Raw genomic sequence first — 23,158 nt, 5'->3', positions numbered from 1 at the left:
CAGAAAACTTAAAAGGCTAAATGACTGTCAGACAGAAAAGGGAGGTGAGGTCCTGGGGGTCAGTGGGTCCTGTCCCCTGCCCAAGGTTTGGGCCACAGAATCCCCAAGACACTTGGGTGGGTGACACTCTCAGGACCCAAACTCCTCCACACCCAGCAAATGCCTTCTGTGCCCCACATGTAGAGCGTGCAAAGTCAAGTTACCAGGGAGAGCACCCCGAGAAGCTGTTAGTAATTTTAAAAGCAATTGGATAAAATAGTATATAGGTAATGTATTGTTGGGCCTGTAGCACATAGAAATGTAACATCTGTGTAGCAATACAGTTGACAGTAACAGCAAAGAAGCTGGGTGTGAGTAAAGCTTTACAGGACTAAGGAAATGACCACAGACAGTAAGGTAATAATTATAAGATGTATTGTTTAGTTTGTAACATTGATATAATATGTAAACCAATAATACATAACAATGCTTAAAATGTGGAAAGGGAATAAAACCATATAGAAGAAGCATTTCTGTATATAACAGGAATAAACATCACCAGATGGCCAACATGGAAATCAGCCAAAATCTTTGCAGCCAAAGATGGAGAAGCTCTATATAGTCAGCAAAAACAAGACCTGGAGCTGACTGTGGCTCAGATCATGAACTCCGTATTGCCAAATTCAGACTTAAACTGAAGAAAGTAGGGATAACCATTAGACCATTCAGGTATGACCTAAATCAAATCCCTTATGAATATACAGTGGAAGTGAGAAATAGATTTAAGGGACTAGATCTGATAGAGAGCCTGATGAACTATGGATGGAGGTTCATGACATTGTACAGGAGACAGGGATCAAGACCATCCCCATGGAAAAGAAATGCAAAAAGGCAAAATGGTTGTCTGAGGAGGCCTTACAAATAGCTGTGAAAAGAAGAGAAGCAAAAAACAAAGGAGAAAGGGAAAGATACTCCTATTTGAATGCAGAGTTCCAAAGAATAGCCAGGAGAGATAAGAAAGCCTTCGTCAGCGATCAATGCAAAGAAATAGAGAAAAACAATAGAATGGGAAAGACTAGAGATCTCTTCAAGAAAATTAGAGATACCAAGGGAACATTTCATGCAAAAACGGGCTCAATAAAGGACAGAAATGATATGGACCTAACAGAAGCAGAAGATATTAAGAAGAGGTGGCAAGAATACACAGAAGAACTGTACAAAAAAGATCTTCATGACCCAGATAATCACAATGGTGTGATCACTCACCTAGAGCCAGACATGCTGGAATGCGAAGTCAAGTGGGCCTTAGAGAGCATCACTACGAACAAAGCTAGTAGATGTGATGGAATTCCAGTTGAGCTATTTCAAATCCTGAAAGATGATTCTGTGCAAGTGCTGTACTCAATATGCCAGCAAATCTGGAAAACTCAGCAGTGGCCACAGGACTGGAGAAGGTCAATTTTCATTCCAATCCCCAAGAAAGTCAATCCTAAAGAATGCTCAAACTACCGCACAATTGCACTCATCTCACATGCTAGTAAAGGAATGCTCAAAATTCTCCAAGCCAGGCTTCAGCAATACGTGAACCAAGAACTTCCAGATGTTTAAGCTGGTTTTAGAAAAGGCAGAGGAACCAGAGATCAAATTGCTAATATCCGCTGGATCATCGAAAAAGCAAGAGTTCCAGAAAAACATCTATTTCTGCTTTATTGACTACGCCAAAGCCTTCGACTGTGTGGATCACAATAAACTGTGGAAAATTCTGAAGATGGGAATACCAGACCACCTGACCTGCCTCTTGAGAAACCTGTGTGCAGGTCAGGAAGCAACAGTTAGAACTGGACATGGAACAACAGACTGGTTCCAAATAGGAAAAAGAGTACATCAAGGCTGTATATTGTCACCCTGCTTATTTAACTTATATGCAGAGTACATCATGAGAAACACTGGGCTGGAGGAAGCACAAACTGGAATTAAGATTGCCGGGAGAAATATCAATAACCTAAGATATGCCGATGACACCACCTTTATGGCAGAAACTGAAGAGGAACTAAAGAGCCTCTTGATGAAAGTGAAAGAGGAGAGCCAAAAAGTTGGCTTAAAGCTCAACATTCAGAAAACTAAGATCATGGCATCTGGTCCCATCACTCCATGGGAAATAGATGGGGAGACAGTGGAAACAGTGTCAGACTTTATTTTTTTGGGCTCCAAAATCACTGCAGATGGTGATTGCAGCCATGAAATTAAAAGACGCTTACTCCTTGGAAGGAAAGTTATGACCAACCTAGATAGCATATTAAAAAGCAGAGACATTACTTTGCCAACAAAGGTCCGTCTGGTCAAGGCTATGGTTTTTCCAGTGGTCACGTATGGATGTGAGAGTTGGATTGTGAGGAAAGCTGAGCGCCGAAAAATTGATGCTTTTGAACTGTGGTGTTGGAGAAGACTCTTGAGAGTCCCTTGGACTGCAAGGAGATCCAATCAGTCCATCCTGAAGGAGATAAGTCCTGGGTGTTCATTGGAAGGACTGATGCTGAAGCTGAAACTCCAATACTTTGGCCACCTCATGTAAAGAGTTGACTCATTGGAAAAGACCCTGATGCTGGGAGGGATTGGGGGCAGGAGGAGAAGGGGACGACAGAGGAGGAGATGGCTGGATGGCATCACCGACTTGATGGGCATGAGTTTGAGTAAACTCTGGGAGTTTGTGATGGACAGGGAGGCCTGGCGTGCTGCGATTCATGGGGTCGCAAAGAGTCGGACACGACTGGGCGACTGAACTGAAACTGAAGCTAAAATAAATCTGACACTGATGATCAGTTAAACCTGGAGCAACCACTAAAAAAACACCCCCAAAAAATATAGTAAAAAGAATTACTGGTGTTAAAATGCTACATTAGAAAATACAGAATAAATGCAAAAGAGAGCAGGAAAGACAAAAAAGGCACAAGAAAACAAAGTTAAGTGGTAGATATTAGTGTTACAAGTGAATGGAGGACTTCGCTGGCAGTCAAGTGATTAAAACTGTGCTTTCAACGCAGGTGGCACGAGTTCGATCCCTAGTCAGGAAACAGATCCCACATGCTTCCCAGTACAGCCATAAAAAAAAAAGTGAGTGGGTTAAAAATTCAACCAAAAGTCAGAGATCATTAAACTGGATTAAAAAACATGATCAAAGTATATGTTGTCTACAGGGTACACACTCTGGATTTAAAGACACATTGAATTGAAAGAAGGTTGCAAAGATGTCATGCAAACAGAAACCACAGAAGACCTGAATGGTTACAATATTAGACAAAATGTTACTCTAGATAAAAGGGATATCTTATAATGATAAAAGGATAAAACAAACATATAAAACAGATAAATATGACTGTATCTAATAGAGCACAAAAATACATGGAGCAAAGGTTGGGGATTTCTTTCAGACTTTGGAAGAACAGGTATTGTCCCTCTTATTACAAATAATTCTTGGATATATAGACTAAAAATGGAAAATGCTACCACTTATCCCTTTAGGCAAAAATACCAATACACAATTACAAAGAATATACAAAAATCATTATTATAAACAGAAATTGCCTTGGATTCAACTTCTGTCCATTTTCATAAAAGATATCATCTTAGCTCTGTGAAATTAAGGGGAACTGCCCTATTTTTTGTCTTTGTCCCTCACAATCGAGAGCATCCTTCTCAGTGATGTTTTAACTAGTTTCATCTATTTCTTAATGTTTTATTTTCTGCAATCATTTTCAAAATATAAACTTGTACTTTTAAATAGTAAAGCTTCCTTTATGTTTTAATTCAGTAACAGGGTGATTAGCATGTTTATTTTGCTAGAGCAACCTGATGGAAATACAAAAGGAAAGGAAAATAAAATTTGTGGAGACTATTCAGAAACTTAGAAAGACTATTATAAAATATAAATGGAAGATCAGGATATAGGTTTCTAGTATCAAGATTAAAAGACAAATTTTAAGTTTTGCATAATAAAAAAACAAAAATAGAATTTTCTTAGAAATTAGTTCCCTCTGAGATTTTCTTAGCCCATTTGATTACTAAACAGAAAAAAATTTAATAGCAACCACTTTTCCAAGAGCCTTTTTTATGTCCTGGTTTCTCAGGCTGTAGATGAAGGGGTTCAGCATGGGCGTCACCACAGAGAACATCACAGCAGCTGCTACATCTGTCTCAGCTGCGTGGGAGGACAAAGGGTTGAAATACAGAAATATGATGGTGCTATAGAAGAGGAATACCACAGCCAGGTGGGAGCCACAGGTGGAGAAGGCTTTCCATCTCCCCTTTGTGGATGGGACTCTCAGGACAGCACAGGTGATAAGGACATATGATACCAGGATGCAAATAAATGGAGCGATCATTATCGGCCCTGCTTCAATTAGAATCATCAGCTCATTGAGGTGTGTGTCAGAGCAGGAGAGTTTGAGGAGGGGAGTCACATCACAGAAGAAGTGGGGGATGGCATTGTCTGCACAGAAGGAGAGTCGAGCCATCAGCAGGGTGTGCAGGAGCATATCCAGACTGGCAGTGACCCACGATCCAGTGACCAGCAAGGCACAGAGCTGGGGGGTCATCTTTGCTGAGTAGTGTAAGGGGTGGCATACAGCCACAAAGCGGTCATAGGCCATCACAGCCAGGAGGAAATTGTCTATGTCCATGAACATGAAAACAAAGTACATCTGCGTGAGACACCCAGAGAAAGAGATGGTCTGTCTCCCGAGTAGGTGGTTGGCCAGCACCTTGGGGACAGTGGTGGAGGAGAAGCAGGTGTCCACAAAGGACAGGTTGCAGAGGAAGAAGTACATGGGGACGTGGAGGCGGGAGTCCACACTGATGGCCAGGAGGATGAGCAGGTTTCCCAGGACCGTGGCCAGGTACATGGTGAGGAAGAGCAGGAAGAGGAGCTGCTGCTGCTGGGGCTGCCTGGAGAGCCCCAGGAGGAGGAACTCAGAGACTCTCGACTGGTTCGCCTCTCCCATGGGGCCGGACTAAGATGCAGAGATGAGAAGCAGAGGTCAGAAACCTAGAAGCTAATGCTTTGGGTGCAATAATCAAAGCTCCAGCCATAGTTATGCTAATAAACCCTCTAAGGTTGCTCAAAGGCTTCCCAAGTGGCACTAGTGGTAAAGAACCCACCTGCCAATGCAGGAGACATAAGAGAAGCAGGTTCAATCCCTGGGTTGGCAAGATCCCCTGGAGGAGGAAACGGCAACCCACTCCAGTATTCTTGCCTGGAGAATACAATGGACAGAGAAGCCTGGGCTATTGTCCATGGGGTCACAAAGAGTCGGGCATGATTGAAGTGACTCCATGCACGCAGAGTTGCTCAGTCAGAATCTGCCCCTACCCGCCACACCCTCAACTTCCAACTCCCAGTCCTAGATGATACTGGTCCCATTGGATTCATTTTTTTAAATTATATCAAATATAACATAAAAATAATGCACAGCCCTCCCCTGCCGTTATGTGTGTCTCTATTAAGATTCCCAGTCTTTCTCCTACTTAGTAGTTCGTAGAGAGAAGAGAAACGGTTGGTATTGGGTTTATCTCAAGCTCCAGCTGAGGACAGCTACTATTCCCTGGATTTGGAAGATTTAACGAAGGAGGTCCTTCCAAAAACTTCACCCATTAATAAAGAAATATTTAGACTTGCCTGATGGTCCATTGGTTAAGATTCTGAGCTCCCACTACTAAGATCCCACATGCTACACAGCACAACCCAAAAGAGAAAGAAATGTTGACTGTTACCATCTTACCTGGAAAAGCTTGTGCTGTTGCCATCAAGTGTGCTTCACCTCTGAGGAACTGGCCAGGGTTCCTCTTTATTACAAGGTTTGGAAAGGCTTGGAAGGATAGGTAGGTCCTGAGCAGGTGAGAAGCAGAGTGTTCATGACCTCAGCTTTCTGTGCAGGAAGGATGTTTTTTGGAGCGGGGGAGGGTTGGTCAGAGATGGTTTTTTTACAGTAGCCTCCATGGCCATTGGGACCAGATTCCCTGAGAGCCTTATTAGAGACAAGCAGAAAGTAATTGTCCCACCTGTTTCCTGGTCCCTATGAGACCACAATGAAAACAAAGTATATGATCTAACCTCAGGATCAGAACTGGAAGATAAAGCTGTCTGGGTGGAGAGGAGTCCCAGGGAAAATCCTCTGTAATTTCCAATTTCATCACCTTGCTGATCTGGGCTCATGCTTATGTATTTGACAATTCAGCTATTAAAAGGTCTTCTTCTTAGCTCAGCAAGTGGGGTTATTGCAGTGTTATCTGAGTGAGCCTCTTCTTTATCTAATATCGGGTCATTTACTGTGTAGACCTAGTGGTGTATTTGCAGATAGGGAAGCTGAGGTAGGGGAGAGTTGTGCTTCTTCCCATAAAGCATCTGATGTAAAGGATCAGCCTGGAGGGAGAGATGTAGCAGAGAGCACAACGTCCCATGATGGAGAAACCCCAGGCTCCTAGAACAGACTTCTGTGGGGATGTCTTCCCAGTGGACCACCCTTTGCTGGGGATGGTCATCAATCCATACTCACAGGAGCGTGGGCTCCAGCAGCCTAATTTAGAGTCCACCATCTCCTCCCAGTGAGGATTCGTGATGGATTTGGGAATTTTGCACTGATGCCAAGGACCTGTGGGTCATTCCCAGCATGACTTGGTCTGGATGGAGAAATCCAGAACCTTGCAACTCTCTCCTGTCTGCCTCATAGATGGAGAAGCAACAATCTATGCAGAAAAGCAAAAAAACCAAAAAACTAAAAAAGCACACAGGAACAGCAATGAGCTGGAGAGAATATTAGTGGCCACCCTGTTCAGAGTTCAAGACCTTTCCTTTTTTTTTTTTTAATATTTCTTTGTTTAAATATGTCTTTCTTTGTGTGTGCTCAGTTGTGTCCAACTCTTTGTGACCTCATGGACTGTAGCCCATTAGGCTCCTCTGTCCATGGGATTCTCCAGGCAATACAACTACAGCAGGTTGCCATTCCCTACTCCAGGGAATTCCCTGGTGGCTCAGATGGTAAAGAATCTGCCTCCAATGAGGGAGACCTGGGTCTGATCCCTGGGTTGGGAAGATCCCCTGGAGGGCACGGCAACCCACTGCAGTATTCTTTCCTGGAGAATCCCCATGGCAGAGGATCCTGGCAGCCTACAGTCCATGAGGTTGCAAAGAGTCGGACAAGACTGAGCGACTAAGCACAGCACATCCCAGGGCATCTTCCGGACCCAGGGGTCAAACCTCCCTTGGCAGGCAGGTTCTTTACCAGTAGCGCTACCCAGGAAGCCCCTAATATTTGTTTATGTGGCTATGCCCCGTCTTAGTTGCAGCATGTGGGATCTAGTTCCCTGACCTGAGCCCCCTGCATTTGAAGTCTTAGCCACCGGACCACCAGGGAAGTCCCTCAAGTCCTTTTCTGATGGTTGAGTACTGTGGCCTCACTCACAGTTCTTAGGTGAAAATAACAGAGTCTCGCCAATTAAGCAGAAAAAGATCTCTTGAAACTGATCATTCTTATTTAAAAACACAGAGCAACTGGAGAAGCAGGCTCAGGAGGTCACATGGCAGCTAGAATGGCCCAGATCATCCATAGCACAGGCTGGATTAGCGGGTTATCCCAGCATAAACCTCACAGCTCATGACTCTGACACAGCTAGCCCTGGGCACAAGTTGCCACCAGAAGCGCGGTTGCCCAGCAATCCCTCTTTGCTGCAATAGCTGCCACTGCTAGAAAAATCTCCTCCTTGCTCCCTTTGTGTCAAAGGCTGACTCAGGATATCTAATGGGTCCGCACGTGCCCACAGCTTAGCTCCTAGAGGGCTGGGATAGAAGTGATTCAGAATTTCCTGTGACACAGGAAGAAGTAGGCTTTTCTTCCCCACCAGAATGACACAGTAGGTATTATTACTTAAGCTTTGGAAGGGGTCACAGAAGTTGGGAAGCCAAAGAAGTAAGATAAACTCCCATCGGAATCCATCCTCCCAGCTGTATATTAACACACACTCCTCTCACCTACTTACCTTCAGTAGAGAAATTCTCTGGTCTAACATAATAAAAGTATCCTTCTCACCACAGAAGAACATGAGTTACTGTATCCAGGAGCCAAACTAAGATCTTCCCTTCTCCAATCATGATCCCATTATGACTTTCTATAATTTCTGAATCAAATTTGAAAGCTAAGCAATATCTGCATATCCTACATACATGTAAAACAGGAGGGAGAGAAAAGAAGAAAGCTAACTAGCTCAAGAGATAAATATAAACAGAAAGAAATATGACTGAATGATATAATATTCATTTCCATAAGTAGCCTTGAATGATTACTTGATATCAATAGTTTCCTTTATCCACAATCTTTAAAATTTATTTATTTATTTATTATTTATTTATGTTTATTTTTTTGACTGGGCTGGGTCTTCGTTGCTGCAAGCGGGGACTACTCTCTAGTTGCAGTGCACTGGCTTCCTGTTGCGGTGGCTTCTCTTGTTATGGAGCACAGGTTCTAAAGTGTGGGCTTCAGTAGTCGTGGCAAACCAGCTTAGTTGTTCCGTGGCAAATGAAGTCTTCCCGGTCCAGGGATTGAACTCATGCCTCCTGCATTGGCAGGGGGATTCTTAACCAGTGACCCACTTGGGAAGTCTCCCTTATCCACAATCGAATTCATGTTCCCTTTATCTTTAGCCAGCATCTCAGCTACTCAAAGTTTAAAAAAAAATCTGAATAGTAACCTAAATTCTCATGTCTGAGAGGTCTGACCTTCTTATGATCTTGCCCATATAAGACTCTCCTAGTCTTTTATTAACTCTCATCACAGGACATGGCAATTCCAGAATCTCTCAGGGAGATCTTTCCACCCATAATCCTCTCTGCTACCACTCTGCAGCAGAAAAACTACTTTCCATAGATAGTCAAACTCATAACAATATTAGAATCTCCTTTTGTTCAGTTTATCCAGTAGCAAAAGGAGCCCAAATTGGCCAGCAGAAAGTCTCTTCAGAGCCCAGTACTGCTGGGGTAAAAAGCAAATTGTTCCAAGTACATCATGAGGTATTACAAAAAGTGCTGCCTACTTCTACCTCTTGTTTCCTTGCCCCATAAATTGCTACCTGGGAGAAAGTTTAGCATATATTGTCCACTGGTATGAAACTTATACTGTATTCTATAAAATAGCACCCTACTCTTACAGGGTAATCTGTGTGCTCAGTCGAGCTGGACATGACTTTCCATCCCCATGGGCTGCAGCCTGCCTGGCTCCTCTGTCCATAGAATTTTCCAGGCAAGAATACTCGAGTGGGTTGCCATTTCCTCTTCCAAAAAATCTCCCCAACCCAGGAATTGAACCCATGTCTCCTGCATTGGCAGGCAGGTTCTTTACCACCAAGCCACCTGGTCACCTCAACTGGGATCAAAATTGAGTCTTTAAAAGACCATTTCTCTATTCCTAAGGTCAACTGTTCCTGGTAATGGTGTAGAAGTAAACACCAAAGAATCCTATGGACACCAGCCTTATCCTTTGTGTTAGTTATCTGTTGTCAAGTAACAAGTTATACCAAAACTTTGCAACTTAAAACAATAAACATTTATATCACACAGTTCCTATAGGTCATGAATCCGGTAATGGTTTAGCAGAATGGTTCAGGAGCAGGGCCTCTCGTGAGACTGCAGTTATCTGCAGGCGCTCAGTCATCTGAAAGCTTGACTATGGTGGAGGATGAGTGTCCAAGATGGCTCGCTCACACATTGCTATTGGCAGGAAGCCTCAGTTCCTCCTGTGGAGTTCTCTAGGGAGATAACTTGGTATGTCCTTGCAACAGAGGAGCTCGTTTCCCCCTGAGCAAGTGATTCAAGACAGCAGCATAGAAGCCACAGTATCTTTAATGACTGAGCTCTGGAAGTCACCCAGCATCATTTCCATAATACCCTATAACTCACACAGTGCTACAGACCAAATGTTTGTGTCCCAGCAAAATTTGTATAGTGAAATCCTAATCCCCAGGTGATGGAGCCTTTGGAAGGTGATTAGCTCATGAGGGCAAGGCTTCCCCAAGGGGATCAGTACCCTTCTAAGAGGCCTCAGACGGCTCCCTTGTCCCTTCCACCATAAGTGGTAGAACTGCCATCTATGACCCAGGAAGTGTGCTCTCACCACACAACAAATGTGCCAGCATCTTGATTTTAGACTTTCTAGCCTCCAGAACTGTGAAAAATAAATTTTGTTTAAAAGAAATGTATTGGTTGCACCAGATCTTAACTTCATTATGTGGGGTCGGTTGAGGCATTTGAACTCTTAGTTGCAGCATGTGGGATCTAGTTCCCTGACCAGGGATTGAACCCCAGCACCCTGCATTGAGAGCTTGTGGAGTCTTAACCACTGAACCACCAGGGAAGTTCCCCAAATAAATTTGTTATGTACAAGCTACCCAGTCCATGATTTTGTTACAGAAGCCCAAATACATTTGGAGATATATCAGCCCAATTCACTGTGTGAAGAGATTACACAAGACTAGGATTGCCCAGGACTATCCTGAAAACTGGCTGCCACATTCCTTTTATTATAAAGTGAGTTCCTTGGTTAGAAACGATGTTGGTGGGATGCCAAGTTGATGAATACATTCATTCATCCCTAACACATATGCTATCAGTCTTTCGACCTCAGGCTGAGTAAGCACGTCCTCCTGTACATCAGTTTCCCTTTCCTGAGTGCTTCTGCACATTCCCAAATAAGCATGCTCACCATAAGTTGTCTATTTATATCACCCCTCACCATCACTTTCCTTATGTCATCTTAATTAAGTAGTAGGTGATGCCTGGGATGTCATAAAGATCCTGAGGCTGACTTACCAGGCTCAAATCTTAACATTTCCTTTAGATCTGCAGTAGAGGCCATCGACTGCAGAAGCAATTGTAGACATCAACACTGCCTCCTAGACTAGAAATCTCGGGAAATCGAAGGCAGCGATTCTCAAACATTAACGTGCACAGAAATCATCTAGAATGTTTATAAAGTGAAGCTTCTGACAGGAAGTCTGGGATGGAGCCTGAGCTTAGGCATTCCTAACAATCACCCAGGCAGTGACGCCGGGTCCTCGAATCACACTGGGCAGTAGCAAGCCCTCAGCAATGGAGTAAAAGGAGCCCTTACCCTGAATAGGGTACATCGGTTTTTGCGGTGCTGGCTTCCCAGTCCACCTCGCCTTTTGAAAGGACATCCAGATTGGAACTCAGGCGTTGACTTCCTAGAATTTCGGGCTCTGGCAGCAGGAGACAGGAAACCTGAACACCTCGTGACCCATCCTAACCGGGAACGCCAGAGAGATGGAGCAGGACCGGGACTAGGTGACGTGTGGAAGGCTCATGGGATCCGCCAGTTGCCCAGATTTGGCAGGTACCAACCCCAGAGGGCCTCTTTACAGCATTTTGGGGTCAAGGCAGAACCACTTACTACATCGCTGAACATCCGCTCCACACCGGAGGTTCCAGCCCGCGGTACTTCCGGTGAAAGAATCGGTCGCACTTTCCCAAGGAGACCGCGCAGAGCTGAGACTCCGCCTCCCGCCTTTCTAATTGGGCAGGAACATTTGGGTGCGGAGCGGCAAGGGGCGGGGCAAGGCAAGCCGGTCCACGTAGCCTCTGACGGGCCCAGTCGAGGGCCTGTTCAGTGCTTCCGGGAAGAAGTCCCGCCGTGTCCGCGCCTCCTGCGCTGCGCATGCGCCTGAGGGTCGCGCGTAGGGACGTCCTCTAAAGGGCCGCAGCCGCCTTACACCAAGGCGGGGTGGGGGGCTGCAGAGGCAAAGTTCCCGGGACCCCCCAAAAGCTTAACGTCCTTAAAGCATATTTCACTGCAGTGGGGTTTTTGTTGATTCCTTATGTTTTTTTAGCCTTGCAAGTGCAGGGCCTCAAAAAGTTGGGTAAAAACCCAGAATTGTTCTTCTCCACAGACATCTTTAATAAAAGGCGAAAGAGTTATATGATCTGAAAAGAAACCAGAGTATCGATGCAGTGTTGTTTCAAAGCAAAATTAATGCAAAAAAGTCTTGGAACAAACTATCAAAGTTTAAAGACAAGATCAGTAAATACTTTAGAGCTTCCGTTGATCAAGAGAAACTATCTATGATGGCAATTCTCTCTTGAAACCAAGATAGGAAATGAACTAGATTTTGAAAATATTATTGATGTTTGAGTCCACTAAACAGTGGCAAATATACACACCAACCAGACATTAGTTAAAGTGGTGAAGCTGATTCTGTTCAGTAATTACAGTGATCTCCCCCTTGTCCTTGTGGGGTATGAGCCAAGACCCCCAGTGAATACCTGAAACTATGGATCTACCGAACCCTATATATAGTGTTTTTTCTTGTACTAACATAATTGTGATACAGTTTAACTTATAAAGTAGGCACAATAAGACATTAACAATAAAAATTAATAAAATAGAACAATTATTATGATATACTGTAATAAATGGAGAAGGAAATGGCAACCCACTCCAGTATTGTTGCCTGAAAAATTCCATTGACAGAGGAACCTGGCAGTCTATAGTCCACCGGCTCGCAGAGTCCAACATGCCTGAGCAACTAACCACACACTGTAATAAAATTATGTGAATATTGCCTCTCTCAAAATATCATGTACAAATGAAATGCCATTCCGTCTTAACTAAGCACTCATTACACACAATGGCTGTAATTTTTGCACTTTGGAGTGCAACAGCAAAACTTGCACAAATTTCTTCTTCACAATTTCAAAAAAGATTGTTACCATAGATCTTAGCAATCTCAGCATCCTTTTTCATCCTTTCCTTATCAGGTTGAAAACTTCCATCTTTTTACTTAAAAGAAGCACTTTATGGCTTCTCTTTGGCGAATCTGAATTTCCAGAATCACTACTCTTGTGCTTTGAGGCTGTTAATAAGTAAAATAAGGGGTGATTTGAACACAAGCACTGCAATACCATGACAGTTGACCTGAAAACCCAGAGAACTGCTAAGTGACTAACAGTCACGATGTGCTGGCTGCTGCTGCTGCTGCTGCTGCTAAGTCACTTCAGTCGTGTTGACTCTGTGCAACCCCATAGATGGCAGCCCACCAGGCTCCCCCGTCCCTGGGATTCTCCAGGCAAGAACACTGGAGTGGGTTGCCATTTCCTTCTCCAATGCATGAAAGTGAAAAGTGAAAATGAAGTCGCTCGGTCGTGTCCGACCCTTAGCGACCCCATGGACCGGAGCCTACCAGGCTCCTCCCTCCATGGGAGTTTCCAGGCAAGAGTACTGGAGTGGGTTGCCATTTCCTTCTCCGGATGTGCTGGAGGAAAAGATAATTCATGTCCTGAGCTGGACAGAGCAGAGGCGGCATTAAATTCCATCAGGCTACTCATAATCGTGTGAAACTGAGAACGTATGAATTGTTTATTTCTGGAATTTTTCATTTAATATTTTTCAAACCACAGTTGACCGTGAATAACTAAAACTGCAGAAAGTGAAACTGTGAATAAGGGGGGGGAGAAGGCAGTAGTGTACTGACAGCAAGGGAAGAGGCTAAGCACAGTTTCTGCAGAAGTTCTTGGGCCTTTTGAAGGGAAATGAGGGAGTCAGGAGAGAGGATGGTGGGGGCTCCAGGAGAGAAGTGAAAAATTACAGAAACAGGACAAGAGGCTTAATTTTTGTAAAAAGGTTTTGGAAAAAATTAACCATTAAAAACTACAATAAAACATGTATATAGGCTTCCCTAATGCTTGAAAGGTGGTGGCAGTCTGAGTCAAGCCCATCAACTCCTTCAGGAAACTTTCTCATCTACCTCTCCAGTGACTTCCCCATACTGATTCAGTCATATAATCATTTATTCAGGCAAATAATAATTGTAGAGCAACCACTACATGCCAATTGGAAAAAAAAACAAAAAAAACCCTGGTCCTTGCACTCATGAAGATACAGTCTAACTGAGGTAGGGAGCATGAGAAGAAAAACACAAAATAATTACTTCAAGGAAATTGATTTAAGCTACTTACTCATTCTTCATGAAACATGCTACACTTTACATGAACCAGACCCAGTGCCCAATGCTGAGTGTACAAATGAAATGCCATTCCGTCTTCACTAAGCACTCATTATACACAATGGCTGCAATTTTTGCACTTTGGAGTGCAACACCAAAACGTGCATAAATTTCTTACTTCTTCACAATTTCAAAAAAGATGACCCAATCCTTATTGCCAGAATGGAAGACCCAAGAAGAATGCAAAAAACTGCAGAAGACGGTTGTACAGGAAAAGGCAAGCAATTCTGTGGGGATACCATATTAGATTCCAAGGGCTGCCGTAACAAAGTGCCACAAACTAGATGGCTTTAAACAACAGAAATTTATCTCACAGCTCTGGAGCCTAGAAGTCCAAAATCCAGGTGTTGGCAAGGTTGATTACTTCTGGAGGTTCTGAGGGAGAATTCATTCTACCTTCTGTGGCTGCAGCAATCCTGGGGATCCTTAGGTTGCTTATTGTCAGCAATCCAGATGGTGCTTGGTAAATGCATCACTCCAGTCACTATAGCTGACTGCCAACTGAGAAAGTACATTGGGGTTCCCTGGCGGTCTAGTGGTTAAGAATACACCTTCAAGCAAGGGACAATGGTTTGATTGCTGGTCCAGAAAGATCCCACATGCCACAGAGCAACAAAGCTCATGTGCCACAACTACTGAGCCAGCACACCTAGAGCCTCAGCTCTGCAGCAAGAGAAGCCACTGCAGTGAGAAGTCCACACACCACAACAAAGAGTAGCCCCTGCTCGCCACAACTAGAGAAAGCCCAACCACAGTAAGGAAGACCAACCACAGCCAAAAACTAAATAAATAAAACTTTTTTTTAAAGTGCATTAGAACCCCTAGGGAAACTTTAGGTGGGGGAATTACTAATGTCCAAGTCCAAACACAAAGATATTAATTTAATTGGTAAAGGTTTAGTCCAGCATTAGTATACATACTTTCAAAACTTCACAGCTGATAATATCATACATCCAAGATTGAAAACCAATAGTGGTTTCTGAGAACATTTCCAGAAGGGAAATGAAAAAATATTTGTTATGTGTAACTTTTTAAAGTGATCACTTAGAAAGGAAAACTTGACCTTTATGCAAAGTAATTTAAAATACAGTAACTAGAAGTAAATGCAAATAACCTGTTCAAAGGGTTGTACTTAAGTCCCAGGTCATTGACAAGTATCGGCTGAGAGTATTTCTTTATTCTGAGTTCTTTGTAGACACTGACAGATTGCTACATTTCAGTGAATTGGCAAAGATTTACACAACTGCCAATGAAAGATCTATGGTACCATCATCAAGAAGAGCATGCTTTCCTGCCAATCACTTTTTGCAAGGCCCTTTTCAAGTCCCTGTTCCTCAGGCTGTAGATGAAAGGATTCAGCATGGGGGTCACCACTGTGTACATCACAGTAGCTGCAGTGTCCTTCTCTGACGAGTGGGAGGACAAAGGGTTGAAATACACAGCAATGATGGTGCCGTAGAAGAGGGAAACCACAGCCAGGTGGGAGCCACAGGTGGAGAAGGCTTTCCATCTCCCCTTTGTGGATGGGATCCTCAGGACAGCACAGGTGATAAGGACATATGAAGCCAGGATGCAAACGAAGGGGGTGATCATGATCAGGGCACCCTCAGTCAGTATCATCAGCTCATTGAGGTGTGTGTCAGAGCAGGAGAGTTTGAGGAGGGGAGTCACATCACAGAAGAAGTGGGGGATGGCATTGTCTGCACAGAAGGAGAGTCGAGCCATCAGCAGGGTGTGCAACAGAGCATTCAAGCTGGCGATGATCCACGACCCAGTGACCAGCAGGGCACAGAGCTGGTGGGTCATCTTTGCTGAGTAGTGTAAGGGGTGGCATACAGCCACAAAGCGGTCATAGGCCATCACAGCCAGGAGGAAATTGTCCACGTCAGCAAACTCAAAGAGAAAATACATCTGCATGAGGCAGCCAGAGAAGGAGATGGTCTGGCTCCCAAGTACATGGTTGGCCAGCACCTTGGGGACAGTGGTGGAGGAGAAGCAGGTGTCCACAAAGGACAGGTTGCAGAGGAAGAAGTACATGGGGGCGTGGAGGCGGGAGTCCACGCTGATGGCCAGGAGGATGAGCAGGTTTCCCAGGACCGTGGCCAGGTACATGGTGAGGAAGAGCAGGAAGAGGAGCTGCTGCTGCTGGGGCTGCCTGGAGAGCCCCAGGAGGAGGAACTCAGAGACTCGCGACTGGTTTGCCCCTCTTATAGGCTGAATCTGGGTGAACAGAGAACAGCGAAATCAGAAACCCAGACAAGGAAGGTCAATAGCTGCGAAATCAGGCTCCAGGCAGGATCACATTTGCAAATCAGTTAATAGATTTGCTACTTCCGTTGTGTCCACCCCACCTACGCTCCCGATCTCCAACACTCAGTTCTGATGTTTTCCATATTGGACTCACTGATTTTTTTTTTTTTTTTTTTTGGACTCACTGATTCTTATGTTATTAGAATCCCATGGACAGAGGAGCCTGACGGGCTACAGTCCACGGGGTCGCAAAGAGTAGGACACCACTGAGCGCCTAAAACTTTAGGGTCGCCCTCGTGTGGCTGCTTTGGGGAATGACAGTCTTTGCTGACTGGTCTGAAGAGCCGTGAATAGAACAACCAGCTGCTTGTTTAGCCGCTAAGCCGTGTCCAGCTCTTTGCGACCCCATGGACTATCGCTCGCCAGGCTCCTCAATCCATGGAATTCTCTAGGCAGGAATACTTGAGTGGATTGCCATTTCCTCCTCCAGGGGATCTTCCCCGAACCAGGGATCCAACCCGCATCTCCTGCATTGGCAGGCATTGCCAGGCAGATTCTTTACCACTGAGGCACCAGGGAAGCTGATGAGCAATCAGCTGATGGTGTATCACTATCATGAAAATACCATTACTTTCTCCCTGCACTTTATTGAGGATTTATTGAGGCATAATTGACGAAATTTTTATTTAAAAATCTGAAAAACGGGCAAGCTTCTACACAGCATGACTCTCCGACTATATGGTCTCTGCATAAATGCTTCAGTTCTTCCCCTACCCACCTAACTCATACATGGCTCTTAAAGAAACAAGAGGAACGGTTGATCATTACTGGGTTCATCTTGAGTGACACCTGATGGACTCATCACCTCCTACTATTAACTTCCTGTATCTGGAAGACATAGCAGAGGAGGTTCCTTTAAAAATTTCCTGTCTTAATAGATATCAATGTCTTCACTGCTGTATTCTTACCTGGGGGAGGTTGGTGCTTATTGCCATCAAGCGTTCTTCACGTCTGGATAAGGGGTCATCAGTGCTTCTATCCATTGTGAGGGTTAGAATGTCTTGGAAACACAGGCAGGTACTGTGAGTGAGGAGCAGGGGTTCATGGTCCTAGTCCCCTGTGCAGGAAAAATATTTGGGGCAATCACAGAGCAGGTGTTTGTAAGAACTTCACAGCCATTGGGACCAAATTCCCGAAGAGCCTCATTAGAGAGAAGAACAAGGACTTAATAACTGAATCTCTCCATCTACAGGCACAAGCCCAGATCAGCCAGGTCCCAGGTCTGAGGTCCCAGGGAATTTTGTCTGGGATTTATCACCATAGTGCTGGCTTCATTTCTAATATCTTCAAGTTTTGACCCAAGAGTGACATCTAAACCTTAGATAATACTTTTTACCATCATTGTTTGGTACAAGGGGCCAAATAGTAGGCAAGACAGTTATTAAGTATGCAGTGCCATTGTGTCTTTAAAAAAATGTACATACCTTACTTTATTAAAAAAATTTTTTATACATTTATTAATTTTCGACTGCGCTTGGTCTTCGTTGCTGTGTGGGCTTTTTTCTAGTTGGAGCAAGTGGGGGCCACTCTCTAGTTGCGGTGTGCAGCTTCTCACTGCGGGGGCTTCTCTTGTTGCAGAGCATGCGCTCTAGAGCAGAGGCGCAGTGGTCGCGACGCACAGGCTTAGTTGCTCCGCAGCATGTGGGATCTTCCCAGTTCAGGGATCAAACTGTGTCTCCTTCATTGGCAGGCAGATTCTTTACCACTGAACCACCAGGGAAGCCCCATACCTTACTTTAAAAATACTTTTTTTTTTTTTTTTGCCAAAGAAGTGCTAACCATTATCTGAGTCTTCAGAGAGTCAGAATCTTTTGCAGTAGTAACATCAAAGATTACTGATGATATGTCACTATAAAACCATCATAATAATGAAAACGTTTCACATATTGCAAAAATTACCAAAGTAGGACAGAGACACAAAGTGAGCACATGTTTGTGGGGAGATGGCAGTTTGACACAGAGTTGCCACCAACTTTCAATTTGTTAAAAAAAAAAAAAAGTGCAGTAACAATGTGGCACAACAGAATGAAGCATGCCTGTGTTACTCCCAGCAGGAGCAGGAGCCAGAGTACCTGCATTTTTTTTTTATTCTAATAAAACTTTATTTTTTCAAACACAGCCACAGAGGCAGGACCTCATGTTTAACACACACAGACTTATGGATTTTTTTAAAAATATAAAACAAAGTTTATGAAAAATTTTTTTCCACTTTTTGTATTTGTAATCCCATTAGCACAGGGACTTTGGCAGCAGGTGGGAGTGAAGGGCAGCTGAGCTGCCAGTGGGCATCACCGGGCACAGGAGGAGAGCGCCAGCCTGGGAGTGGCTTCACTCACACACGCAGGAATGCTCACCTGCTGATCAGCCACACCACACACACAACACAGATGCAGATGTCTACCCAGGGTCAACCACTGCAGAGGTGTGTTCCACTCTGGGTAAGCCCAATATGTGAAAATCCAAATTTTCAAAACAGCTAAAGTAGAGGGAGGTTGCTTGCTTTACAAAAGAAGCAATTACAGGCTGCTTTTAAATGGTCAGCAGCCCAAATGCTTTGAAAAATAGCATTTGGTTTATACAGAACTGTTGGAATAGATCTACCATGTAAAGCAAAATAAACCACTTCTCGAAAAGGCTTGTCCAAGGACCACAGGTACTTAGATTAGGAAGCAAAACAATAGCTCCAGCTAGTTTAACTTTCCAGATCTTAAAGTAATGGAATTCAAATATGGCATCTATAGACCTTCTCCCTTAGGGATGGTACCCTAGGGCTTTGAGGAAGCCAGAGTGGAGGCAGAAATTATTGCCCTCACTTCTTCAGCTTTGGGCCTGCAGAGAACCCCCTGACATTACCAGTGGCCTATTGTAAGCTGGCACAATCTGCAGCAGAGAGCCCAGGGATGAGGATGCCCCAGGAGGAAAAGAAGCTGGCACCAGGGAAATTATGGACTAAAGAGGGAGAACAGCCAAGGGAGGGATAAAACCAAGGAGGGGCAACTCTTGGGCTCACAGTTTCCTTGGATTCTCCAGAGAACCTCTCTCAGGCCCCTACAGACCTGGTAGCTCACTGGTAACTCGTGCTAACTAGCAGGTGAAGGGAAGGAGTCCTGGAGGGGTAGAACCTCTAAAGGCAGGAGGCTGAAGAAGACATAGCCATCTCCTCAGGAGTGGAGGCAAGGATGCTAGGGCCTCACTGATGCTCCTATCCAACATGTGGGAGACCCAGAAAACCAAAGGTTCAATTCCATAAAGAAGAAAACACACAGGTCCTCTTCCCTCACATGAGCAGTTGGTTCCTACAAAACCCTGGGAAAATGCCCTTCTTCCAATAAACAGGACGGGCAGGTCCAATTTGGTCCTGCAGGGTCTAAGCAAAGCTGGACAAAGCCTCAAAAGCCATTATGGTGGCAGCTTCAATATGTATCTCCCCTGGAGCCAGCTCTATAGAGCTTCTGAAATCCTTAAACCCATCAGTGTGGCCACTGAGACCTGTTGCCTGGGCCCAAGTTGTGGGTGTGAAACAATAAAAGAATTCAATCCAGCAACAGCAAACTCCCAGCTGCTTCTCAGAGTCTGCTTTACACATCTTCAGCCAATCCCTCAGTGAGCCTCAACCTCTCTGAGGTCTCTAAGGGCCAATTAGAGGCAAATAAATATTTCCTGGCAGGAGTGGAAGACAAGCAAACTAGTAAATGCTGACATCCCCTTCCTCTTTCTCAACCAACTCAGAAAAAATGGCTAGGCCTGGATCTTATAACAAGTTTCTCTACAGTCTGCTTCCAAAGGGCAGTGCTGGGGTGCACTCACCTATGCCTGCTGGGGACTGAACACTACTTCTGCTGCAGGTCAGCCTCCACACAGGGGCTTCCGTCCTTCTTCTCGACCCTCAAAGGGCAGAAAGTAAGAGGGAAAAGAGGTCCCATCAGTAGGGAGGGAAAGAAAGAGATGGAGCCCTTCAGCCCTGCCTTAATTGCCCACATGTGCTTGCATCTACTTAGTGAGAGAGACAGGCAAGTTGTATCCAGCCTTGGCAATCTGATGAGAAAACAAAAGCCAGCTCAGAATCAATATGCAGCACTCTCTCCAGCCAATACTAGATCTATCTGGAGGAGGTGTGGGCCTGAGGAAAAGACCATTAGTTGAGGACCCCCAAATAGAATCCTTTGCAGAGCCACTGTTGCTAACAGATTACAAGCTTGCTTCCAGAGCTCCTCAGAACCCCGGCTCCTATAACAAGCCTGCTGTCCCGTGAAAACCCAAGATCCTGGGAGTACTGTGGTGCTCTGCTGTTAGGGAGCAACTGCCTTCCTTCCCTAAGGCTCCCCAAACGCACCTTTCCTCGAGCACTCTCATGCACTCACACACTCTCACACAATTTCTCCAAGGAGGCTGAATGAACCCCCTACCCTGGCCAAATTCTAAGACACAAGTGCCCTTTGAAGCAAAGGGGCTAGTGAAATTCCCCGAGCTGGGGTCAGCAGACCCCTTCCGTCCCTGCCCATTGCTTTCTCGGTGGCAGGGATACTCATACTCAAGGCCGCCATGGGAAGAAGGGTCTGCTCTGGTGCTGTCCCTCCCGCCATCAGCTCCGTTTATCTTGTCCCGGCCAGTCTCTCAGCATGGTCGAGCTTCCTGGAGCGAGAAGATTTCCAGCTGCCCTGAGTCGGAGCCCTCCATTCACCCCCATTCCCAGGCTGGGCCCCTGGCCTTGGGACCTCGACACTTGTTAGTAGCCATAAGAGAGTCAGTCTGTGTAGCCCCAGGAAGTAGCCTCTCAGTTTTAGTTCTCCTCAATCACATTCAAGTCCAGGTCCCCAAAGTCCTGCTGGCACAGTGTCTGCTTGCTCAGCGCCTGCCGCCCCCACCGCACGGCCCCCTCCTCTTCCTCTTCGCTTTCACTCAGCACCTGGGAGGAACCCCCAACGGGGCTGCAGGAAGCAGAGAGGGGTGGGGGGCTGCAGGCCATGAACCATGGTGGAGAGATACTGCTGCCTTCCCGGCTGTTTCTTGGAGACAGAGACCTCCTGAGTATGGTTTCTGATTCATCTTGTTGAAGTCCGAGGAAGGCCGCAGCCGCCGAGGGTCCTCCTCGTGGCGCTGCTTGACCCCAGCTTTGCGGGCATCAAGATCACACTGAGAGGCTTCGAGGAAGATTGCGCAGGCCTCGAGGTTGCCAGGGCAGCTCTGGGGAGGATGCAGGGGAGCTCCGGGCAGAGGGCAAGAAGCGGCTTGCCTGTGGGCCCAGGCTGGGTGACAGGGAGACGCGGCGTTGGGGTGGGCAAAGTGACAGGGACCCAGCATCACTCTCCCAGGAGCCACTTTGCGGGGAGGCGGCAGAGGGATGAGAGGAATCTTGGGCTAGGGCCAGGCTGAAAAAAGGGGGGCTGAAGGGTCTGTGGGCTGGGGCACATTGAGAAGAGGCACTGGGAGCTTGGAGGAACCTGAGGCTGGAGACCCGCTTCCGGGGGCTCTGGTGAGGCACATGCGGCCCACGCCCTCCACCACTGCCCCGGTGCTTGATGGGAGTCCACAGCTTGGAGGGGGCGGGCCGCCATGCTGGCTGCCAGCGAGACAGGTCCACGGGCTCTGAGAGTGAGCGGCAGTGCCTCTCAGATGGAGGGGAGGGGGCACAGGAAGCTTTTCTGGGTCTGGGGGCTCAGGGCTTAGGGCTTGGGAGAGGGACTGCTCCTGTGGGGAACTTCCCGGGCTGGGTGGTCTGAGGTGCAGGCTCAAGCCTGAGGGATGGTAGCTGAGGTTGTGAGGCTATCCTGGAACTCGGCTCAGGAACGGTGGGGCAGGCCCCTCCAGGAAGCACCTCCAGACACACGCTGAAGAGGGTTCCCACAGTCGGAGATGTCTGCATGATCAGGCAAAGGCAGACTGATGATGAGGCGTGTGCATTTCAGCTCATCCAGAGTCTGCTTCTGTAGCTGCTCAGTGATCAGGATTATCATGATTCTCCCCGGGATTTGACTTGCACACTTTGGAGCAAATGATGAATGTCTTCCCTGTTGTTCTTCCAGACCTCACTCGTGAGCAGTCTTCTGCCACTGCAGCACCATTCTAGCACCATTAGGACTTCCCTCTCCAGTCATGCCTGCTGAGTCGCGGCTCCTCCAGTTCCCAGGGCCGCGGCCGGAGCAGCTCTCCAGAGTACCTGCATTTACACCAGTTCCTAATTCCTGATTCTCACAGAATGATGTGAATAAGGACAAGTAGCACCTGCATACACAATGGATGTGTTACAGGAGAGGATTCCTCAAGCTTAAGAAATCAGACCTTGTCATTGGGAATAAGCCTGGCTGAACTTTGCCCCAGAAGAATACATTTATTACCCTGGATGGTGAAAAATCTGCCCTTTGCTCTGGAAAGACACACCGTTTCTATCTTCCAGTGCTGTTCATTATAGAAACATCCTTGGGACTTCCCTGGTGGTCTAGTGGCTAAGACTCTGTGCTCCCAATGCAGGGGGCCAGGGTTCAATCCCTGGTCAGGGAACTTGATCCCACATGCTTCAGCTAGGGCCGGGAACAGCCAAATTAAAAAAAAAGAAAAAAAGAAACATCCTTGAAGAAATGGTCTAGAACAAAAGAAATGAATGTCTCTAGTCACAAAATCTGCAGAAAAGCAATAAACACATGGAGAACTGTGTCTTACAAAGCATGTATTAATTTTATACTCATGTTTCTTTTTAATAAATTTATTTATTTATTTTTCACTGAACTGGGTCTTCCTTGCTGCACGGGGACTTTCTCTAGCTGTGGAGAGCAGGAGCTACTCCCTAGTTGCAAGGCTTCTCATCGCCACGGCT

At 45.7% G+C, this 23,158-nt stretch overlaps 2 protein-coding genes, 1 non-coding gene and 1 pseudogene across 6 annotated transcripts; all 4 read right to left on the bottom strand.

The window, feature by feature from the left end:
* Nucleotides 1–3,270: 3,270 nt before the first annotated feature.
* LOC122701314 (olfactory receptor 1F1-like) lies at nucleotides 3,271–11,541 on the bottom strand. 4 transcript variants are annotated; one of them, XM_043914125.1, is made up of 3 exons: nucleotides 11,430–11,541; nucleotides 5,754–5,860; nucleotides 3,271–4,985 (listed from the first exon to the last, which is right to left on the bottom strand). In XM_043914125.1, the coding sequence occupies exon 3, from the start codon at nucleotides 4,974–4,976 to the stop codon at nucleotides 4,038–4,040; it is 939 nt and encodes a 312-aa protein (XP_043770060.1). In that variant the 5' UTR covers nucleotides 4,977–4,985; nucleotides 5,754–5,860; nucleotides 11,430–11,541; the 3' UTR covers nucleotides 3,271–4,037. The 4 variants fall into 4 exon arrangements, with proteins under 4 accessions (XP_043770060.1, XP_043770058.1, XP_043770057.1 ...); XM_043914123.1 differs by lacking the exon at nucleotides 5,754–5,860 and having other exon boundaries at nucleotides 11,130–11,533; XM_043914122.1 differs by lacking the exon at nucleotides 5,754–5,860 and having other exon boundaries at nucleotides 11,430–11,531.
* Nucleotides 11,542–11,863: 322 nt separating this feature from the next.
* LOC122702377 lies at nucleotides 11,864–11,979 on the bottom strand. The gene has a single exon (XR_006343237.1). It is a non-coding gene; the product is annotated as a U5 spliceosomal RNA (small nuclear RNA).
* Nucleotides 11,980–13,407: 1,428 nt separating this feature from the next.
* Nucleotides 13,408–17,282, bottom strand: LOC122702139 (olfactory receptor 1F1-like). The gene is made up of 3 exons (XM_043915631.1): nucleotides 17,256–17,282; nucleotides 15,340–16,257; nucleotides 13,408–13,446 (listed from the first exon to the last, which is right to left on the bottom strand). The coding sequence occupies exons 1-3, from the start codon at nucleotides 17,280–17,282 to the stop codon at nucleotides 13,408–13,410; spliced, it is 984 nt and encodes a 327-aa protein (XP_043771566.1).
* A 3,656-nt stretch (nucleotides 17,283–20,938) lies between these two features.
* Nucleotides 20,939–22,478, bottom strand: LOC122702106 (annotated as a pseudogene).
* Nucleotides 22,479–23,158: the final 680 nt, after the last annotated feature.

This window comes from Cervus elaphus, chromosome 10 (genome assembly GCF_910594005.1).
Source record: "Cervus elaphus chromosome 10, mCerEla1.1, whole genome shotgun sequence".
NCBI classification, from domain to species: Eukaryota; Metazoa; Chordata; class Mammalia; order Artiodactyla; family Cervidae; genus Cervus; species Cervus elaphus.
Note: the sequence above shows the minus strand (reverse complement) of the source record. Positions and strands in the feature narration are given on the sequence as shown.

What these genes read in the sequence shown, in the direction of transcription:
- LOC122702139 (XM_043915631.1), bottom strand. Translation starts at nt 17,282, where the DNA reads ATGGCAATAAGCACCAACCTCCCCCAG. An exon ending in TAAGCACCAACCTCCCCCAG is followed by an intron (nt 16,258 to 17,255) that starts GTAAGAATACAG and finishes CTGTTCACCCAG; the next exon opens with ATTCAGCCTATAAGAGGGGC. An exon ending in TGAAAAGGGCCTTGCAAAAA is followed by an intron (nt 13,447 to 15,339) that starts GTGATTGGCAGG and finishes CTGCAGTTTTAG; the next exon opens with TTATTCACGGTCAACTGTGG.